Here is a 19,959-nt window from a genome sequence, read left to right on the forward strand (position 1 = left end):
AAAACAACAGAAACATGGAGCTGTCTGGGATGGGGGCTTTGGCTCTTCCATCAGACATTTCTCAAGTTCTTTCAGGCCAAAAAGTTAACTCCTGGGAAATATGAAAGAGCCACAGCCCCCCTCTTCCTGCCCTGGGAACCCAAATGCAGATGGTGCAGCCCAGAGCTTCCCTCCCCTCCCCCGGCTCAGGCACTCTTGTAGCCCTGGCAGCCCCAGGGATCCCCTGCTGAGACTTGGGGGCTCCCTTGAGATGGCAGTGAGGTGGTTCCTATGGCTCCGAGCAAGCGGGAAAAGGGTGGGAAGACTTCGCCTACCCCAAGGGACAGAAGGTGAGTGACAGCCCCTAGGAGTGCAGCTTCTCATTAATACAGCGGGATCCAGAAAAACCAAGGCCATCCCCGGGAGTGAGGTTTTTCCCTTAGGCCTGTGGGGCCAGATGTCCCAGGTCCCCAGCCCCTGCTCCACTGCCAGGAGATGATGCTACCTGCCGACACAGGACAGAGGGGCTTGAGGGAAGAACCTGGGGGTCTGAGGGTGAGGCAGGGTGACTTGGGGTAAACACAGCCATAGGCATGCTCTGTGTCATTGCTACCTCTGGGTGTCACCTGCCAGTTTAGGCTAAGGGTCCTGGGGCTATGACTGGGGACAGTGGTCTCAGATGTCCCTCGCTCCTTGAGGCTGGATAGCGACTATTTCCAGCCAAGCCCCATTCATGGGAAATTCCCAGGACCCAGCCAGCAAGGAGCTGAAGGGCCAATGCTGATGCTTCTCAACTTGGGTCCATGCCAGCGGCTGAACAAAGTATCAGGCTGGCTCTAGGAGCAGTGGGTCTTCTTTCCTTTCTTAAAAAGTGATTAGCAAGTCACAGAATGTCAGAGCCGGAAGGGACCTCAGAGGTGGTCACGTGGGATCTGCCTCACGGTGCACCCAGGAAAACAGGCTCAGAGGGAGTAAGCCAGTCTACACAGCAGCAGCCACCCTGGGTACATTTCCAGCAGAGAATGATTCTCAGCTCAAATGATTCCTGGCGCAAGTCCCCCCTCCCCGCCATGAAAAAAACCTTCGTCCCCAGACCTCTGCTGAATTTGGAGCCGCCAACGAAAGCTGGGTAGTCCTCTAGATTTTGAAAACTCAAAGGCATCACCCTCTTGTTTTTAGAATTTCACCCTGATTCACTTGGGCTCATGTGGTCTACAAAAATCTTGTTGTTCCCAACAAAGAAACAATGGCTTCCTGAGTCGAATCCCTGGGAGGTGCAGGACTCAAGAAACGCTCTGCTTCTCATCTTGCAGAGCCCATGGGGAACCAGAGAAATCCCCAGTCTCATGTTTCCCAGGGAGCAACATGACAATGCTGGAGCAAATACCAAAGGAAGCAGCGATTGGCGAAGAGGAAAAATGCTGACTTTATCACTGAGACACTTAGATGCAAGTTTCAGTTTTGTCACTGATTTGCTGTGTGACCTTGGGCAGGCACCATCCCATTCTGGGCCTGTTTTCTCTCTCATAATTTGGAGGGGAGGTGAGATCCTCTCTAAGCACCCTTCCAGGGTCAGCTCTGCCTGGGGTTCCAGCCCCCACCCCCTCCACTGCTGCCATCTCCAGCCTTCCCTCCGTGCTTTCAAAGCCTAGGAGGGGTGGAAAAGCATCTCCCAGCATCTTTTCTTTCCGTTTAAGTTCAGATTTACTAAGTGACTTTTCCACATTTTTTCTTTTTTTTGGAAGTGACAGCTAATGGATAAGGAGTTCCTTAGGTGCTTTGTCTGGATCTGACCAGGGAAATCAGCAGAAAGACAATATCTAGATTGCTCCGGGCTGACATTACTGCTACAGGATGATGTTAATTCTGCTGTTTACAGAAATAAGTCCAGTGTGAGTTGAGGCTTTTTGGTGTTTAAAACCAGATGGTATTTCCTGCCTTGATCAGCCTCGGAGCTTTGGTTCCCATGACAACCCCTAAGTTCCACCTACTGCAACTTCCCCGTTCTCCAAGCTGCTTCCTCTTCCACCATTGTGCCAGGGTCCCTGGAGAATAAAGCCAGTAAGCGGCATGTGCATAGCACTTTACAGTTTACAACACACTCCAGTACTTATGGTCTCGTTTACTCCTCGCCAGGGCCTTGCCAGACAGCATTTGCTTTTCTCTCCATTTTACAGACAGGAAAACCAAGGCCTCAGAGATGAGCTCATCTGTCTTCTCAGCCCACAGACGTGTCAGCAGGACTCAAACCTAGGCTTTATGGCTTTGAAACTCATGTGGGGTCTGCTTCGCCAGGATGGATATGAAGGCCCTGGCCTGCAGACTTTCTACTTGCTTAGGGTTTCTAAGCGGTGAATCCTATACCTATATTGGGTCGAGATCAAGTTGTGGCATCTCTAGGCAAGTTAACTTCTCTGTGCCTCATTTTCCTCATCTGTGAAATGGAGTAGTAATAATGATACTTCCAGATGGCTGAGGGGATTCAATTAGTATGTGTGTAAAAGCACAATCAGGGGTGCCTGGGTGGCTCAGTCGGTTGAGCGACCGACTTCAGCTCAGGTCATGATCTCGCGGTTTGTGAGTTCGAGCCCCACGTCGGGCTCTGTGCTGGCAACTCAGAGCCTGGAGCCTGCTTTGGATTCTGTGTCTTCCTCTCTCTCTGCCCCTCCCCTACTCATGCTCTCTCAGAAATAAACATTAAAATTTTTTTTTAAAAAAAGCACAATCAGCGCTTACTGGATTCAGTAGGTGTGAGAAGCCTGGGTTCTACTCTAAACATCATGTGACCTTCGGCGGATCATTTTGCTTGCTGGAGCCAGTTTCCCTCTCTGTGTAAAAGATGACAGGGTCTCAGCGTTCATGCAGATGTTGTGCATGAAATTAATGCATGGAAGGGTACTTGGAGAGCGCCCTCTCTCACACTACAGCATGTGCACACATCCCCTAGGGGGCCTTGTGAAGATCAGGTTTGGGCTCAGTAATGTGGGGCACACCTGAATTTCTCACCAGCATCCAAAGGATGTCAAGCCTACTGGTCCAAGGACCAGACTTTGAGTAGCAAGGCTGTAGCTTCCAAGAAAACACCATCCAAGTGTTACTACCAATCAACCATATAGACAGCCATGGCCATAGGCCTCCAGTTATAAGCCCAAAAACTCAGGAAGTTTGGAGAGTTCACTGGGAGCATCAGCAGGAGCCCATCTGGAGAGTTTTCCAAGGTGGGAGATTTCCATCAGGAGAAGGACTCCCCAGCCCCCCAGGCCCAGGACTCTGTATCCTGGAACCCCCCAGAGCTCTGGAGAAAGCTATACCCGATCTTAGGGCTCTCAGTAGAGGATGTAAAACTGTAAATGTGTCACGTCTTGCACATCAGAATATACTCATTGATAATGACTTATGCAGTTCTTTAAAAAGAAAAATAAACTTAAATTAAAAAAGGCAAGGTGACCTAGGAATGCTAAGTGATCCACGTACAAGCACACAGTAGAACGTGGATCAAAGTAGAGCTATTACACAGGTCTAAAGAACACAGTCTGCACCTTGTGCTTTTGTGTCCAATTCTTTGTTCTGTATTCTTCCTATGTGATTGCAGATTGTAAACTCAATTATGTGCACTAAGTTCACTGCTTGGCAATAAACAAATGTTTTCCATTCATGCCTGCAATTCATTTGGTTGGGTGCATCCCAGGCCCTTGTTGCAGGTCCCTAAGCCAGCTCCTCTGACAGCTACCCGCTCAGGGTACGTTCATGTGGCAGGAGCACAATATTCCCCACACTGTGGCTGCTGCAAGGCTCCCTGCACCCTGACCCCCAAGGAACAGAGAGAAAGATGAACACTTACAAGTGGCTGCTGTCCCTTGAGCACTCAACCTGTGCCAGGCACTGTGCTGAGCACTTGACTTGGAATAGCTCAGTTAATCCTCACACTGCCCTGAGAGCCAGGATTTTTATCACCCCTCGTGGATCATAAACTCCACGAAGGCGGCGGCTTTGCTTTGCCCCCCTCAGTGCATCCCCGGTGCCTGTGACGGTGTTCCATCAGTGTCTGCCGAGGGAGCGTGTCAGCTCTCCTTCCAACAAGGAGGAAACAGAGCTTTGCTTACCTAAGACTCCCACCACCCACACTACCCCCCCCCATCCCCCACCCCAGCCTGTGGCCCCAGCTGCCCTGGGGGGCATTCTCTCAGAGGATTCTGACTCAGGTTCTTAATCACTGTCCCTTGTGAGAAGTTACTAAAATCAGTTTGCCCTGAGGTCACCTCACAGATGAAGCCAACCTACAGAAGCGGCAGTGACAGTGCTGACATCCTTCTTCGTGGCTGAGGTTCCCCTCCACGCACACAAGGCCTCCCCCATTTATAAAGTCCCTGCTCGCAGTCTGGGAGCAGACTCTGAGTGGAGATTAGCCTGTGGCGTGTGGTTTAGGGGCTGTCTTGGGAGGACCCCTGGTGGCAGGGCAGGGACATGTGGGGCTGGGCAGAGGGAGGTTGGGGCGCAGGGCTGGTGGGTGCTGCAGTGGGATAAGTGGGAGCTCACGGGCCTGGGTCCCTCGGAGGCATCAACTCAACAGCTGAAGAAGTCCTTCATCCAGTGGGTGTCCATGCCAACGCAGAAGGGCTTCTGAAAACACCCATCTGCGACTCAAAGGGAGTGTTTCTGATTGTGAGGAAAGTAGAGACAATTATTCAACTGAAAGAGCTGTGAGCAAGTGAAGCAGAGAAGCTCTGAGACCCTTGGGGAAAAGAAATGAGAGCCAGAGAAGGGGCAAGCAGCCTGGAGCACATGAGGTGACCTGGCGCCTGGAGAAGGTCCCCGCCTTCCAAAGGGGCTTACTTCCCTAGAGCCAGGACGAGGGACAGGGGTGGTCCCGCCTCATTCATGAGGGTTTTCTGTAATAGGCTCTGGAGACGCTGGCCTGAGACCCTCCACCCATCTCTACCCTCTGATGAAGGGGACAGAAAACTGGGTGTACCTGTGCGCATGGGAGTGTCGAAGACCCCAGGGTGGTCACGGACCTTTCACACTGATGACAAGGTGGAGATGTGCAGACTGATAGGAGAGGGATGGAAAACCAGCCAGGTGATGAGCTCCCCTCTTCTTTCTCCTTTTTTTTAATTAAAAATTATGATAAAATAGATACAAAACTTAACCACTCTAACCATTTTAAAGTACCCAATTTAGTGGCATTAAATACATCCACAATTTACAACCATATCATTTAGTTCCAGAACTTTTTCATCACCCCCAAAGGAAAGCCCCTACCCATTAAGCAGTTACTCCACATTTCCTCGGCCCCCCCAAACTCCGGTCATCTCTACGTATTTGCCTATTCTGGACACTTCATACTAATGGAATCACAGAATATGTAGTCTCTTGTGTCTGGTTTCTTTCACCTGGTGTAATGTTTTCAAGGTTTGTCTTTGTCACTGCAGGTGTATTTCATTCCTCTTTATGGCTGAATAATACTCCATTGTGTGGCTACACATTTTGTTTACCCCTTCATCTCTTGATGGCCATCTGGATTGTTTCCACCTTCTGATTATTGTGAATAGTGCTCTGAATATTTGCATACACGTTTTTGGGTTTGTTTTTTTTTTTGAATACCTATTTTCAATTCTTCGGGGTCTCTAGTTGGGAGTGGAATTGCTGTGTTACATGGTAATTCTAGATTTAATTTATTGATGAGACACTCCCCTTTTTATAGATTTTCATAGAATCAGAGGGCAGGAAGGGACTGCAAAAATGACCTAAAATGATTTTTCTCAGACTTTTGGATTCACACATCAGTAAAACTAAAACTACCATCACCACCACCCCTTCTCCCCAAGAAGGACGGACTTGCATCGAGGTCAACCCTATAAAATGCATATATTTAGTGTCAGGTAACTCACTGCCTTATATACCCGCTTGTCTCCCCTCATCTCCACCTTTGGGTCATTGGGGAACCAATTGCTGGGTCCCATCCTCATCCAAAGTCTGAATTCCCCTCTCCAGCTGCCCTGGTATGGGCTTGCCCAGCCTTGGGGGAAGGAAGCTCCCTCTCCCAGGTGGCTCGGATTCCTGGATGCTCTTCCTCAGGGAAAGCTGGCTCTACTCCCATGGTCTCCCTAGTATCTTTGCTCCATCCTCTGGGGCCTCACAGACCTTGGCCTCACTCCACCCACTTCAGGACTGGAACCCACACCACCTTCTGCTTCCTATATGTTCTACAGGGCTGAGCATGCCAACATGAGATACTGATACCAAAGGAGGTGGAGATGAGGCAGTCCCTGGACTTGTAAGAATTCTTAGAAGAAACAAAGAGAATCTCCAAGGTATTTATAGTATTTCATGAGCACACCCACAAAAAAAATTGTGAACAAGCCATATAGACTAACAGGTTTTATTTTTGCTGTTGGCTGGGCTTATACCAATGTAACGTTTCTCTCTGTGTGGAAAGGCAGCAAGGCAGCAACACAGCCCGGAGAAAATGCGGCTCCTCTAACAGTGAGGGGTGAGATCTGCATTGAAGCCCACTGTCCCTTGTTAACTGCGGGGCCTTGGTGAGGTTAATATCTGGGTGCAGATATTAACAAAGGAGAAAAAGAGAGAGAGACAAATCAAGAAACACTTAGCCATGGGGAACAAACTGATGGTTACCAGAGGGGAGGTGGGTGGAGGGATGGTTGAAACAGGTGATAGGGATTAAGGAGTACACTTATCATGATGAAAAAATGTCTGTGTGCCACAGTCACTGAATCAGTAGAAAGGGAATGTGAAGGCTGCCTGATGGGCAGTTGTGAAGGAGGCGAGGCGGCTTACAGACGCACCCCGCACACCACAGGCGCCTGCTCTAATAGTTATCACTGGAAGAAATCTGAGCAGCATTTATGCCTTCGATGAGCAAAATCAAAGCGAGAAGACAAATTCACTGTTATTTAATACACATTTGGCAAACAAAAATCCTTTGAAGGATCAAGTTCCTGCATGGAAATAACAATAATAATAAAAAGGTAACATTTGATGGTGAGGAACCTGTAAACCCACTCTACAGGGCTGAAACAAGATGGCAACCTGGCCTCTTATCAAAGGATACGGTGGCCTTGCTGAAGACTTAGGGTAAGGCTAAATTCTACCCCAGCCACCTGGAGGTGGGGGGACAAGGTCCCTCTGAAGAGGATGGCCATGCCCTGTGTCTATCAGCCCTGGGGAGGTGGCTCTGACAGGAGCTGGGGACCTGGTGGGACTGGCTCACCACACTGGGCAGGGCCCTGAGAAGGGAGCCCCAGGTGGTCTCCACCCTAGAAGGAGCTGGAGACAGATGAACTGGGCCTTCTGCTCTATCCCACTACCAGTGATTCTGTGTTTATTTCTCTTGTTATCCCAAGTGTTGGTGACTCACCATCTATAGAGATTGGCTCTTAGACAAGGGACTAAAATTTAAAGCAGGATCTAATCCCCTCTTAGGCTGCATGTTACAGAGGAGCAGAGGCCCCCTGAGGCCAGCAGGGAGCCTGGCAAGCCCTGCAGAAATATCTAAGGAGAACCCACCCAGAGGAAGTGACTCACCTACCCCATCTTCCAGGGAGGAAATTCATCTTCCGACCTATCCTACAGAATTTAGTATTGGCTTTATCGGGGAAAACATCAGGTGTCCTTACATGCTGAACAGGATCTATTAGTTAAAAAGACATGATTATCTTGCTTGAAATGGACAAAGACAGATGAGCACAGATGATGCTTCACAACACCTTCGGTGTGGGCTGCAAAATTTTCCCAAGAAGGGTCCTGAGGCTTCAGGAGATATTCTTGGTAGCAAAGGTCAGTGTGGATGTCAAGAACTGCCCAGTCCAATCCTGACCTGCACAGTAGTGTCCTTGGGCAGTTCCAAGGTAAGAGAAAACTGGAAGGGTTTCCTGCCTCCTCTTTGTCTGCTGGATCAGCTCCTGAAGTTTGGCTGGAAAGCCTTCCTGCTTCTTTCTGTCCACCTTGCTGGGAATCCCAGAGACACAAACACCCAGAGTCAGGCACAGCTGGAGCGTGGGGATCCACTGTCAGCCTTGGGCTGATGCCAGCAGAGCCATCTAAGCTGGGCTACCTCTGGCTGTAGGCCCTTTCCTCTGGTCTTACTCCCCCCTCCCCACCCATGGCTACATCCAGGCAAGTGGGTCGTGGGGATGGAGAAAGGAGAGAGGCAGAGAGACTGAGATTGATTTCAATGTGCAGCCATAGTGATCTCTCAGATCTGCACAGCCCCACACGCTGTGAAAAGGGCTTTCTCACTTTCATCTGATCCTCAGCACCTAGGGGAGCACCAGCCCCTTCTAACCAAAAGGGAAACGGAGATTCAAGGAGAAGAAACAAGCCCGCTGTTACTCAGTAAGTGGCTGAGCCAAACCCCGGTGCTAGGGCTGACTCTAGATTCAGTGCTCTTTCCAGGGTGACAGATTGCTTCTATGCACTTCAAAGAAAAGAACCCAAATAAAAAAAATAAAAAAATAAAAAACAGAAACACACACACCCCAACCCAAATCAGAAAAACAGGTATCTAACTTCTCTCTAGCAATATGTAACCCACGAATGCTATATGCAGACTAAGTTCACACACGCTGTCCCTCAATCTGGGTGCCCTTTCACTTCCTCATCTGTCAGCTCCCTCCTGGGGGGCCAAACCTGAGCCATCACAAATGACATTCTCTGTGCCACGGACCTAGCACACGCTTTCATGACAAGACTCTTCACACGGCACCACAATGTTTTATTTACATGCCTGTCTCCTCTAAAACACTGTGGGTTCCTTGAAGGCAGGAATGAGTGTATTTTCATCTCTGGATCCAAAACACAAGCAGGGGCAGGCACAGACTGGATGCTCAGTGAATGTCTGGGGAACAAAAGCATGAAAAAGTAAACATTCTCCTAGCAAAACTAGCTGGCTTCCATGGAATGGTCTGGCCCTAAAGGAAGAAAGGTGGGAGGATGCCCTGGCCAGTGGGGGTGTGGCACGGACACCCAGCACCCACCGGGCAGGACACTGCACTCAGGCTGGGAACCAACGCCCTCTACCCTGCAGGAGACCCCCAAGGTGGAGAGGCCTCTGAGCAAGGTCCCAATCACCTAAAAGTCAAGGGACTCCCCCACCCTGATGTCCTACTGCCAAGAGCTGCTGGGGATGGATGAACAGCGAAGACCCCTGACCCGGCTGAAGTCCAAGTGCCCCCTTGCCCCCCCCCCCCCCCCCGCGGCTGCGAGTCCTCATGGCTACTGCTGTCCTAGTTAAACCAGGGTTTCCTGGACAGCGTCCAAGGAGTCTGTCTTGCAACAGCACCATGAAGAAGCACTGTGATCAAACGTATGGGAAATACTACGTACTACCTGACCCCCTTATAAGAGGCCCAACACACACACTGGCGTGCTGAGGGTTCTGAGATGTCCTACAGCAAGACGGTCCAGTAACTGGGCTTTAACCCAGTGCCTGCCAAACCTATTTGATCAGAGCCTCATCCTACTCTCACATATACACTCCCTTTATTTTTATGAAAAACCCATTAACATCCTATGGAACTAGTGTTCCAAGGAATACATTTTGGGGAATGCTGGTGAAGGTCATCGAGCAAAGGAAACATTTACTGTGGAGGAGAACAGACCCTTGCAGGCAGCCTAGGAATACATGTGAGATGGGAGGGGCTACCAGGAAGGTGGAGATCATGGCCCAGAATGGGTGCCAGGAATCTCTCACCACTCCACAAACTGCCTTAGAACCACTTGAGTCTAGTGAGAAAGACAAGAGAGACACTTGTCCTGAGCCTCAGTTTTCCCATCTGCAAATTGGGAATCAGCCCAGCTCTGTCTGGTGTCATCAGATGAAATCATGGGAGTCTGAACTGTGGAAAGCAGACTCCTCCAGCACAGCCTTTGTATATGATGGATGTTCAAACCTACCTGACAGGAAGCTGCACGAATATAGGGGTTATGAAAAAAAACAGGACAGCAGCAAGAGGCAGACACAAAACCTCAAGGCATGTCACTCCAGGGCCACGTATTTCAAGGGCAAACAACCCTAGGCCCACTGATAACCCCTGGAGAGATCAGACCATTACAACAGTGAGAATCCCCAATGCTCCCAGCTCCAGGAGTCTACGCGGGTCAGTGGAAAGGCAGGGGCCCAGAGCACACCAGATCCGGTTCTAAGCCAGCTCTGCCTCCTCTGGGCTATGTTGCTGGCACACAGCTGCACTCTGTCTTTCAGATGTGCAGGATTCTCCCGCATGGCGGTGAGGACGGAAGACACTGCAGTCAAGCTGCCACACATAGTAGGTGCTCTATGACTATTTCTCATTAAAGGCCAGGATTTGAGGGACATTTATAAAGATGCCTGTCAGCAAAGGCAAAGTGAAACCTTTTCGCTTCAGTCATGTTGCATGTTGGCAGCTGCCAGTGGGAGGGATGAGAAGATGGAGGTACTGGCCAACAGGCAGAGGGCGAGCATGAGGTGGCTCTGGGCTATGTGGTCACGACTGCCTCTCAAGAAGCCAGTGGAGGGGACCAGGCCTTTGGCATAGGAAAGACTGCACCTCCTGAGGACATGTGGTCTGGCAGAGCTTGTGGCAAAGACCAAAACTGTGAAGGCTGCTGTCTACTTTGTGCAGACCAATTGCTTTCTGCACGCTGGCTCTAAGCTCTGGGCAAGAGGCTATGTGACTTGTCCCGGCCACACAGCTGGCCAGCCGAAGGACTGGATGTGAACTCTGAGCCCGAGTCCAGAGTACAAACTCTTCCTACTCTGTCATACTGCCTCTCGAGGTTGGGATCATCTGTTCACATCCTCTCCTGCCTCTCGAGGTCCCCAAGGGTGGGACTGGCTCTAGCTCATCTCTGTATCCCCCGCACTCAGCATGTAAAAGAAATGTAGCAAGCACTGGCCAAACAAATTATTCACTTGAAAACACTTCCAAAAGCTACTGGATTTTAGAAGTTGGGGTGCTGCTGAGGTACTATGACATGGCAGAAAATTACAAGAACTAATTCCCTTCTGAGGAACATAGCATTAACAGGGTATACGAGAAATTCCAAATGCTTAGCTCTTTGTCTAGAAAATGTGAGCAGCAAAGTCCTTCCACAGTGTAATCTATTAGGGTCTTCTGCTCCCACCTGAAGTGTAGAAAGCCCTACAGTGATACGGGTGAACAGCATAGACTTACAGCATCATCCTGCCCAAGCCCTGATCTTGCAGGTGACGGCACTTAGGCCACAAAGAAGGGATCCAGGATCACGCAGCAGGCTTACTCTTGTTTCCTATAGAAAAGGTTGCCCTTGCAACAAAGAAAAATGCATTCAACATACACATCCTGAACACCTGTTGTATGTTGTATGCAGTGGGTGCAGCCAAGCATTAGAACAGAGTTTCAGACACGCAGTAAAGGACCCCAGGGGCTGAAAAGTTAGTTCTATGTAAGAGAGTCAAGAAAGGCTTCACTGTACAGGCGACTTGGATCACAAAGAACAAGTTAGAAGTTTTCCGGAAAGATGTGTCAGGGAAGGCTAAGCATTCTCCAAAACACATGCTGCCCCAGCTAAGTTTAGAGTTGCTGCTGGGGAGCCATCACCTAAACAAAGACTACATTTCCCAGCATCCTTCACACTCAGATGATGCCACATGACTACTGGAGGCCAATGGAATGTGAGAAGGAACAGATGGAACAAGGGCAATTAAGAGGAAAGTAGTTAAGAATGGCTGTGCCTTCTCCACTGTCCCTTTCCCCTTTTTGCCAACCAGAAGAAAAGATGCTGAGGTCCCTGGGGATGGCAGGGCTGCAAGATGAAATGAGATGGGTCCCCAAATCACAGTGTGAAGTCACCTGCCAAGCACAAGGAGCCGTTCCAGACTTCATGTGAGGTTAAGTCTACCATGTTTGAGTTTGTTACAGCAACAAGCATCACCAACTACTACAGCAGGGAAGGGAAGACAGGTGTTCTGGGCAGAGTGAACAAAGGCATGGTGGTGTGACAAAGTGTGGCCTGTTTCAGGGAATGGGGAAAGAGCTGACGGTGGCTGGAGCACTGGCTGTGTGAGGGCAGTACTGGAATTCAGAAAGCTCACGATGGTGACCACAGGAGGGAGGATCATGTACAGGGATTGTTTCCAGGGGCCCTGGTGTTGCTGGCGCTGCTCTCAAAGGAAGAGTGGAAGTTGTGAATGGTTTCCTGTAAAATCTGTCTCTCGCGTCCCTGTAGAGGAAATTGAAAACAGACACAAAGTCTTATTAAATCTTTGAACTATTAGTTCAATTGACATGGTGTTGTTAATCCTCAACTAATACTTTAGAAACCTATGGGTGTCATGGGGAAATAAATTATCTGATTAAGAGAGTACTCAGTTTAATAAAAACACACTGAGTCAGAATGTCCCCTAGCACCCATAATCACAACACGCACGGCTAGAGAGGGCCCTCGAAACACAGGGGTCCAATCCCCCAGGCAAGGACAGGATGCAGAGCCCAGGAGCTGGACTGACTTGTCCTGGGTCACATGGCCTGCAAGGGAAGTTTCCTCCCCTGACTCACGGGGTGTCTTTCTAGCCCTCAGAGTTCCAGGGGATTGAGTGGGAGCTGAACTTCTTTCTGCTACAGAGAGTTTCAACTGCCTCACTCCCCCCTTCCCAAAAGCTGTCAGATTCCTCTCCACAGTGATTCACTTCTCACTCTATCCATGCAACATTCCCCCACATCCCCACCCCTTAACACACATGTTTTGAGATGTGAAAAAGGGAGGATGTAGATGTTTCTTTGAGCCCAGAGAACATCTTCACCAAATACCTGGCTGAGAGGCAATGATACATAGAAGTTAAGAGCAGGGACTGGAACCAAACAGCCTGGGTTCAAATCCCATTCCTCCCATTTACTAGCTGGGTGACCCTGAAAAAGACACTTAATCTCTCTGGGCCTTAGTTTCCTTATCTGTAAAATGGGATAGCAATGGTACTCAAATGGTTGCTGGTGACAGCAGACTCTGTGTGGGCAGCAGGAGACTGACAGGTCTTATTGTCAGAGAATAGCAGTGTAGACTCAGTGCGTGTGTGCATGCACGCATACACACGCGTGTACACACACACACACACACACACACACACACACACACACACACACACATTTTTAAGTAGGCTTCGTACCAGGTGGAGCTTGAACTCATGACCCTGGAATCAAGACCTGAGCTGAGATCAAGAGTTGGGTGTTTAACCAACTGAGCCACCCAGGTGCCCCCTAAACACACATTTTTTAAGAAGTTTTTTTAATGTTTATTTATTTTTGAGAGAGAGAGATAGAGCGCAAGTTGGGAGGGGCAGAGAGAGGAGACACAGAATCTGAAGCAGGCTCCAGGCTCTGAGCTGATGCAGGGCTTGAACCCACAAACCGTGAGATCATGACCTGAGCTGAAATCGGACACTTAAACGGCTGAGCCACCCAGGTGCTCTCCCAAACACACATTTTTAAAACCAACAAATGTGGTGATCAAAATGTAAAGGAAATTAAAAATGAATAATCTCTGGTAGACTGTTTTCTGCTAAGAGTACAAAGAAAAAAAAAAAAGTCTACCGAATGAGCTCAACTTCAAACTTTTTCTTTTCGTGGACTCTCCAGACCCCAGAGCAAGAACCTCTACCACTGTTGAGGCCTTCCTGGACACCTGAGGGGGCAGTAAGACCTCCTAGCATGCCAATCCTTCCAAGTAAGTTAAATCACCTAGAAAAATGCCTCCCCCCAGGAGCACAACACAAACCTGAAGGCAGCAGGGTAGAGGACAGAGCACCAGATGTGGCAGTCTGAGGACAGTTGAGTCCCCATTCTACTGCTCCCTAGTGGCGGCATCCCAGGCAGGGCCCCTTGCTGTCGGGTGTCCTATCTATAAAATGGGGACAGTAGGACATGTTGAGGCTGTGATGAGGCTCAACCCGAGATAATGAACGGGGTGACACTGTGCAAACTGCAGAGGGCTAAAAAATAAACAGGAGGGATGACAGCAATGTCATTATTAAACACTACCTTAGCCTTAATTGCCTGAGAAACGAGGTCAGGGAGAGACAGGGTTCCAGCACTCTGCCTCCTACTTAGGAGGGAGCCATAGATGATGAAAACCATAATTGTTCCCTGTATCCACTGCTGATTGAAGATGATGATAATAATTGCCCCTTAAAAACCCCTGAGCTTCAAAGGACCTGCCTGATAATTCTTAAAAGGGAAAAAGCGAATGGCCATTAAGAGTAGAAAAAAAGTGTTCAGTCTATCTAGTAGTTAAAGAAATACAAATTAAAACAAGGCACACTTTTTGGCCTCTCAAATTAATAAAAATTTAAAAACAAACTGATAGCACTCAATACTGGCAGGGATTCACTGATGCTGGAACCACACTGCCCACAGCTGATGGGGATGTTCACTGGCTCTTTCTGGAAAGTAATTCAGGAAGAAGTGCCATATACCTTGATTTAGACTCTTTGACTCCAAAATTCCACTTTTAGACATCTATTCTGAGGAGATAATTAGAAAGCCTTATACACAAAGTTGCCCACTGCAGCACTCACTATTAATAGAAAGTTTGGATAGCTACATATCCAACAAGTAGGGATTCAAGATAAAGTAATTTTAGTATATCCATACAAATTTATCATATTAAAAAGAATTTTTAATGACATGGGTAACTGCATATACTTAATGTTAAACGAAGAAAGTAGGATGTAAAATTATAGATCCAAATTTATCTCAGCCACGGAGAAAAAAACATTTGGCACAAAACACTGCAGTGATCGTCCCAAATGTGAAAAGCATTGGCCTCTGGGTGGTTGGATCGTGACTTCTTTAAAAAGTCTTTCACCTTTTTGGCACTGTGCAAATTTAGCAAAATGAATGTGCACTGCTTTGATGATCACAAAAAAATGGCAATACAGAGAAGCAAGGCTTAAGACCAACCAAAGGTGAAATGCAGGTGAGATTTCTGATTGACCTTCTCCAACATATAAACCATTTCAAACTAATAAGCGGTCTCAAGTACATTATCACAACTTGAATACTGGAGGAGGAAGGTTCACCCAGATCTATGACTTGTAAGACTGAGGATCCATACTGCTTTGCTGATATTTTTATGGCCAAGTTAGGTTTTTTTGGCTTATATTTGTTTAAAAAAAAAATCTTAAGCTAAAATGTTCAAACTATTTTTGATTGTGCAAGAAATACATTTTACATCACAACCTTGTTATGGGCAAATATATACGACTGAAACAAATTTACCCTCCTACCTGCAAAGAATGTTGATATTTTCTACCCTATTCTGTTTTTAAGCTGCTGGTGGGGTCCCTGGGTGGCTCAGTCGGTTAAATGTCCAACTTTGGCTCAGGTCATGATCTCATGGTCCGTGAATTCAAGCCCCACATCAGGCTCTGTGCTGAGAGCTCGGAGCCTAGAGCCTGCTTCAGATTCTGTGTCTTCTCTCTGCCCCTCCCTGACTTGCACCCTGTCTCTCTCAAAAATAAACAAACGTTAAAAAACAATAATAAAAATAAATAAAAAGCTGCTGGTAAACCGCTAGATTGAGTGCACAACCCTCGTGCCTGGCAAGCTGTGGACCACAGCCATTAAGACATTACAACACTAGCGGGCAAGGAAATCTGGGCCTCCATTCCCTCATGGGTCCTCTCATGGGTCCTCGAATGTGTATAGAGCATCTGAGCCACTAGTGGGTACTCTCCTGGCTGAGGTTGGGTTGCAAAAGAAAAAGTATGAACATTGAAGGGAGAGTTGGTGCCCTACAGCAATCCAGAAAGAGGCAGGAGGCCCTGAAGTCAGAGTGAGGCAGGTCCAGCCCAGAACAGCTGAGGGCCAGGGCATCGGAAAGCCATCCAAAGGGCTCCAGAAAGCTACGTCTGGCCTGTGGAGAAGCAGTACATAGCTCCAATGGGAACCCCCACGTAGTACAGAAGATAAACCTGTTTTGGTAATATTTAGCATTGTCCCAGTCATGTTTTTGTTCTATGGCACACTGTGATACATGGTGCTCACTTCCACAGGACTTTGTTTGGTGGCTCAGAACTTCGCTCTGCACCCGCTTCCATGCGGAATCACCTGACTTTGAGGGTGGGCGTTGCCCGTGGGAAGAACGTGGCTGGGACAGAGCAGACCCTCAGTCTGGCAGGTTGGAAGCACCCAGGTCTCCTGGTTGGGAGCTGATCAGCTGGTGCCCCCAAATATCACTCTTATGGAAGGAATGTGTCCTCCCACCCCCCAATTCATACGGTGAAACCCTACCCCCGTTGTGATGTATGAAGAGGTGGGGCCTTTGGGAGGTGATAGCGTTTAGATGAGGTCATGAGGGTGGGGCTCCCATGATGGCATCAGTGCCCCTATAAGAAGACAGCGCTGGCTTCCCTGTTCCCTGCCGTGTGAGGACACAATGAGAGGTTGGCAGTCTGCAATATGGAAGAGGACTCTCACAGATATCGACCACGCTGGCAGCCTCCATGCTGTGAGAAATAAATTCCTGTTGTTCACAAGCCACCCAGGACATGGTCCTTTGTCATGCAGCCCGAACCAAGACCACCACCACCAGCTGTCCTGCCTTTTGCTTCTCTAGACTGGGCTTTGTCTGGTACAGGATGCAGACTATTACAGAAATAGAGTATGGGGGCAATGAATTTGAGAGAAAAAGTAAAAAGGTCCCAGTTTGTACGAATATTAAGAAAAATGTTCTCCTGTGGAGTGGACCTGAGCTTTTCCACTCTATGGCAGCAGTTAAGCTTCCTGAGATTTTCAAGCCAGCCCAGTCTGCCTTTTATCTGGGATCCCAGACCACAAAGGCCATGGCTGCCAAGGGCAGAGGGGAGGTTCTGGAAGCATTCGCAGCTACTATCTACCACGCCCTGGGCCGGGCTCTGGCGGCATCCAGCTCCTGGCCTGTCCCCCCACACCTTCCATGGTCCTCACTGGCCCTACATCTAGTACCTTACCTGTCTTTGCTTGACCGGCTTGGCTTGCCCCACCACCCTCCTCTCCTTGGCTCGCACATCTGGCCCCTGGAGGCCACAGCATGAAGGGTCCTGTAACCCCTGAGCCACATCCACATCACTCACCTACCTCCTCCCCAAAGCCCTTGCCCTTACTTGACTGGGTCCCCCTCAGCCACCCTGAGGGCCTTATCTGTCCCCTTCGGCCTCCCCTCACACCAGACTTCTTGCTCTCAGCTTCCACACTTTTTTAGTTCTTGAGATGCACCACACACCCTCTCACCACAGGGTCTTTGCACATGTGTGTCCCTCCTCCTGGTCTGCACTCTTTTAGCCCTCTACCCCATGGTTCCCATCTTTCTTCAGATCCCAGCCCTCCTGCCACTCCCTTGGGAATGTCTTCCAGGACCTTGCCTTTCCAGCCCCCACTTGAAGTCCGGAGCTCTCCTTAATGAGCACTGAGTCAGAGCAGCAGAGTAGTCAGCACACAAACTCTGGGTTCCAGTTCTGGCTCTGCCACTTACCAATTATGTGATTTTAGGCAAGTTCCTTAACTGCTCTGTGCCTCAGTTCCTTCATCTATGAACCGGAACTGGCCTCAGTGGCTTCCGTGAAGTGAAATGTATGACTAGATGTGACAGGCTCAGAGCAGGGCTGGGCGCAAAGTGTGCTCAGTGCTCAACACCCACAGAGTGCCTGGGACACGGCGGAGAGGCGAGGGTTATTTTTCAGGACGAAATTAATGCTCCAAAGACTCTGGTGCTTGCTCCGGTTGATCGGTGCCCCATGAGCAACCCGGGTGTGCTCTTCCTACCAGCCCAGACTAGCCTACCTCCTGCAGCCCCCATGCCTGCCTCCCCCCCTCCCCCCTTCATCTACAGTGGAGCAGAAGCAGTGCTGGCTGGGGGCCAGGGCTCACCGTCCGTCTCTGAGCCTCAACTTCCCCGTCTTAAAGGGAGGCGGCCCAGGCCCACGTTACAGGTGAGCAGTGTTTGGGAATAGGCTACTAAGAGCAGAAGAAGAACAGACAATAAAGACTAAAGGAAAATGCAAGCGCTGGAAGCACTGCCAACTGAACCACTCCGAAGGACCCCCTCACAGCCTACGAACAGGCAAAATAATCACGACGACGGCAGCAATAAAAACCACCACCCCCGACCCCGGCAGGGAGGCCCGGAGCCACCCCCATGCAGCTCTGTGCTGGGGGAACACAGGAAGAAGACCGGGGTGCAGGTCCTGCCTCGCCTTCCCGCCCACCTCTCCACCTGGGCACACCTCCCCCCCTGGGGCTCCGCCCCCTCGCCAGCCAGCCAGCAGCCAGCCGGACAAGGGAAGTGTGAGGACACGGCCTCCTCAGATTTACTGGGGAAATGTACGTGAAGTGTCTTGTGAATGATAAAGTGCTACATGAATATTTATTTGCTGTTGGTGCTCTAAGTCTGTTCAATATTTGCGTGCACACCCGGCAAAACACACAAAGAACCATGAGACCGGTCACGCTCTCTGACATAACCTCGTACTGTGGAACACAGCCTGAGGAACAAAACAACAGAAGAAAAAGGAGCAAGGCAGAGACATCCATTATGGTGCTATCTGTAATGGCAAAACCCCAGACACGGCATGACTGTCTTACAAGAGGGGGACCGTCAGGCAAAGCGTGACAAAGCAACAGGTAAGCAAGTCGTACACACTGTTGGAGTGAGACAGAAAAGTCCATCCTGCGTTAGAGAAAAAAGCAAAGCTCAAGGGAGCTTGAATAGCCCAACAGCAACTGTCCTACTAAGGTCTGCAGAGTGAGTGGTGACCCACTTCTCATGTGGTTTTTAATTGTTTTCACATGTATGCCTTTGGGGGGGGTGGGGAGCATGGTTCATCTTTAGTTTAAAGCTGATGAGACAGAAATTTAACATTAGACAAAAATGCAGGATGCCAGCAACAACAGTGATTGACGGGTCTGTGTGTACCAGGGGCGCTGGCAACAGCCCCAGTGTCCCTGGCCATCTCAACAGATGAGGAAAGCAAGACTCAGAGAGGTGACTTCTACATAATACGGCAAGTAAGGGGAGGAGTGGGTTCACACCCAGGTGGGCCTGACTCCAGGGCCCCTATTAAACAAGGGCTCCGTTTCCATTGTACACTGGAGGGCAATACCCAGCCATGTGGGTTGAAATTACTGCAGGGAATATTTTAGCTGAATCTATGGGAAGGGACAGGAAGAGGAACAGGGAGGTAGTGAGTGCTCGGTCATGAGAAGCATGCACAGGGGGCCATCCTCTGCCAGATGTTCCAGAGGAGATGAAATCAGACCATAAACATCCTTGGGAACACTGAGGGCCTGGGATCCTAGGTAGTGAAGCTCTCCACTGGAAAAAAAGATTGAGAACAATACCTTGCCTGCATTCAGTTCAGAAATTGCTGCCAAAATCTGCTGCCTGGACCCATCTGTCTTAATACCCAGCTCCTTCAAGTCGCCGTCGGTAAGCGTGAGGAATGCTTCCATATCCACCTGGAAAGAGAGAAGGGGGATTTGATACCATCTGCTTGACGCCACACCTCTTTTTTCCAACCACAACAGAAATATCTTGATTATGGACTATTAGTGTTTATTAGTACTGAGTTAATGATGATTTACTACTTCCAATTCCTGACTTTATGATGAAAGTTTAGTTGAAAGTATTATGAAGGACTAACTCTCCTCAGCTCTAGGGCTGGGAATTTCAGGACAGGTGCATTTTGGAAAGACCGTGACCATTTAACAAGGAAGGAGAGTTCCGAGACAGTGACGTGGGTGGCCAGAGTGGTGCAAATCCAAATCCGCTGTTAGAAAGTTGGCTCCAATGTTGCTGCACTTCTGATGACATTGGGAGCTGCACAGAAAAGGTGCACACATGGCGGTACTCACCACGTTTCCCCCCAGAAGACAAGGGAGATGCAGACTGTGGAAAGACAGAGAAAATAAACAAGCAGAAGCGATAAAGGGAAGAAGGGCCATGGAGAACTGAAGCGGAGGAGGGCTC

At 49.2% G+C, this 19,959-nt stretch overlaps 1 protein-coding gene across 1 annotated transcript in view; it reads right to left on the reverse strand.

Annotated features, from left to right (window-relative positions):
* Positions 1-8,790: 8,790 nt before the first annotated feature.
* The window catches only part of ANKS6 (ankyrin repeat and sterile alpha motif domain containing 6), a 48,120-nt gene continuing 36,951 nt past the window's right edge, over positions 8,791-19,959 (reverse strand). The window contains exons 14-16 of the mRNA XM_042964555.1: positions 19,332-19,448; positions 12,087-12,183; positions 8,791-8,839 (exon numbers count right to left, since the gene is read on the reverse strand). Coding sequence (XP_042820489.1) covers positions 8,829-8,839; positions 12,087-12,183; positions 19,332-19,448 — 225 coding nt within the window. The 3' untranslated portion in view covers positions 8,791-8,828. The remainder of the gene's footprint in view (positions 8,840-12,086; positions 12,184-19,331; positions 19,449-19,959) is intronic.

The sequence above is a fragment of the Panthera tigris genome, chromosome D4 (assembly GCF_018350195.1).
Source record: "Panthera tigris isolate Pti1 chromosome D4, P.tigris_Pti1_mat1.1, whole genome shotgun sequence".
Lineage (NCBI taxonomy): Eukaryota > Metazoa > Chordata > Mammalia > Carnivora > Felidae > Panthera > Panthera tigris.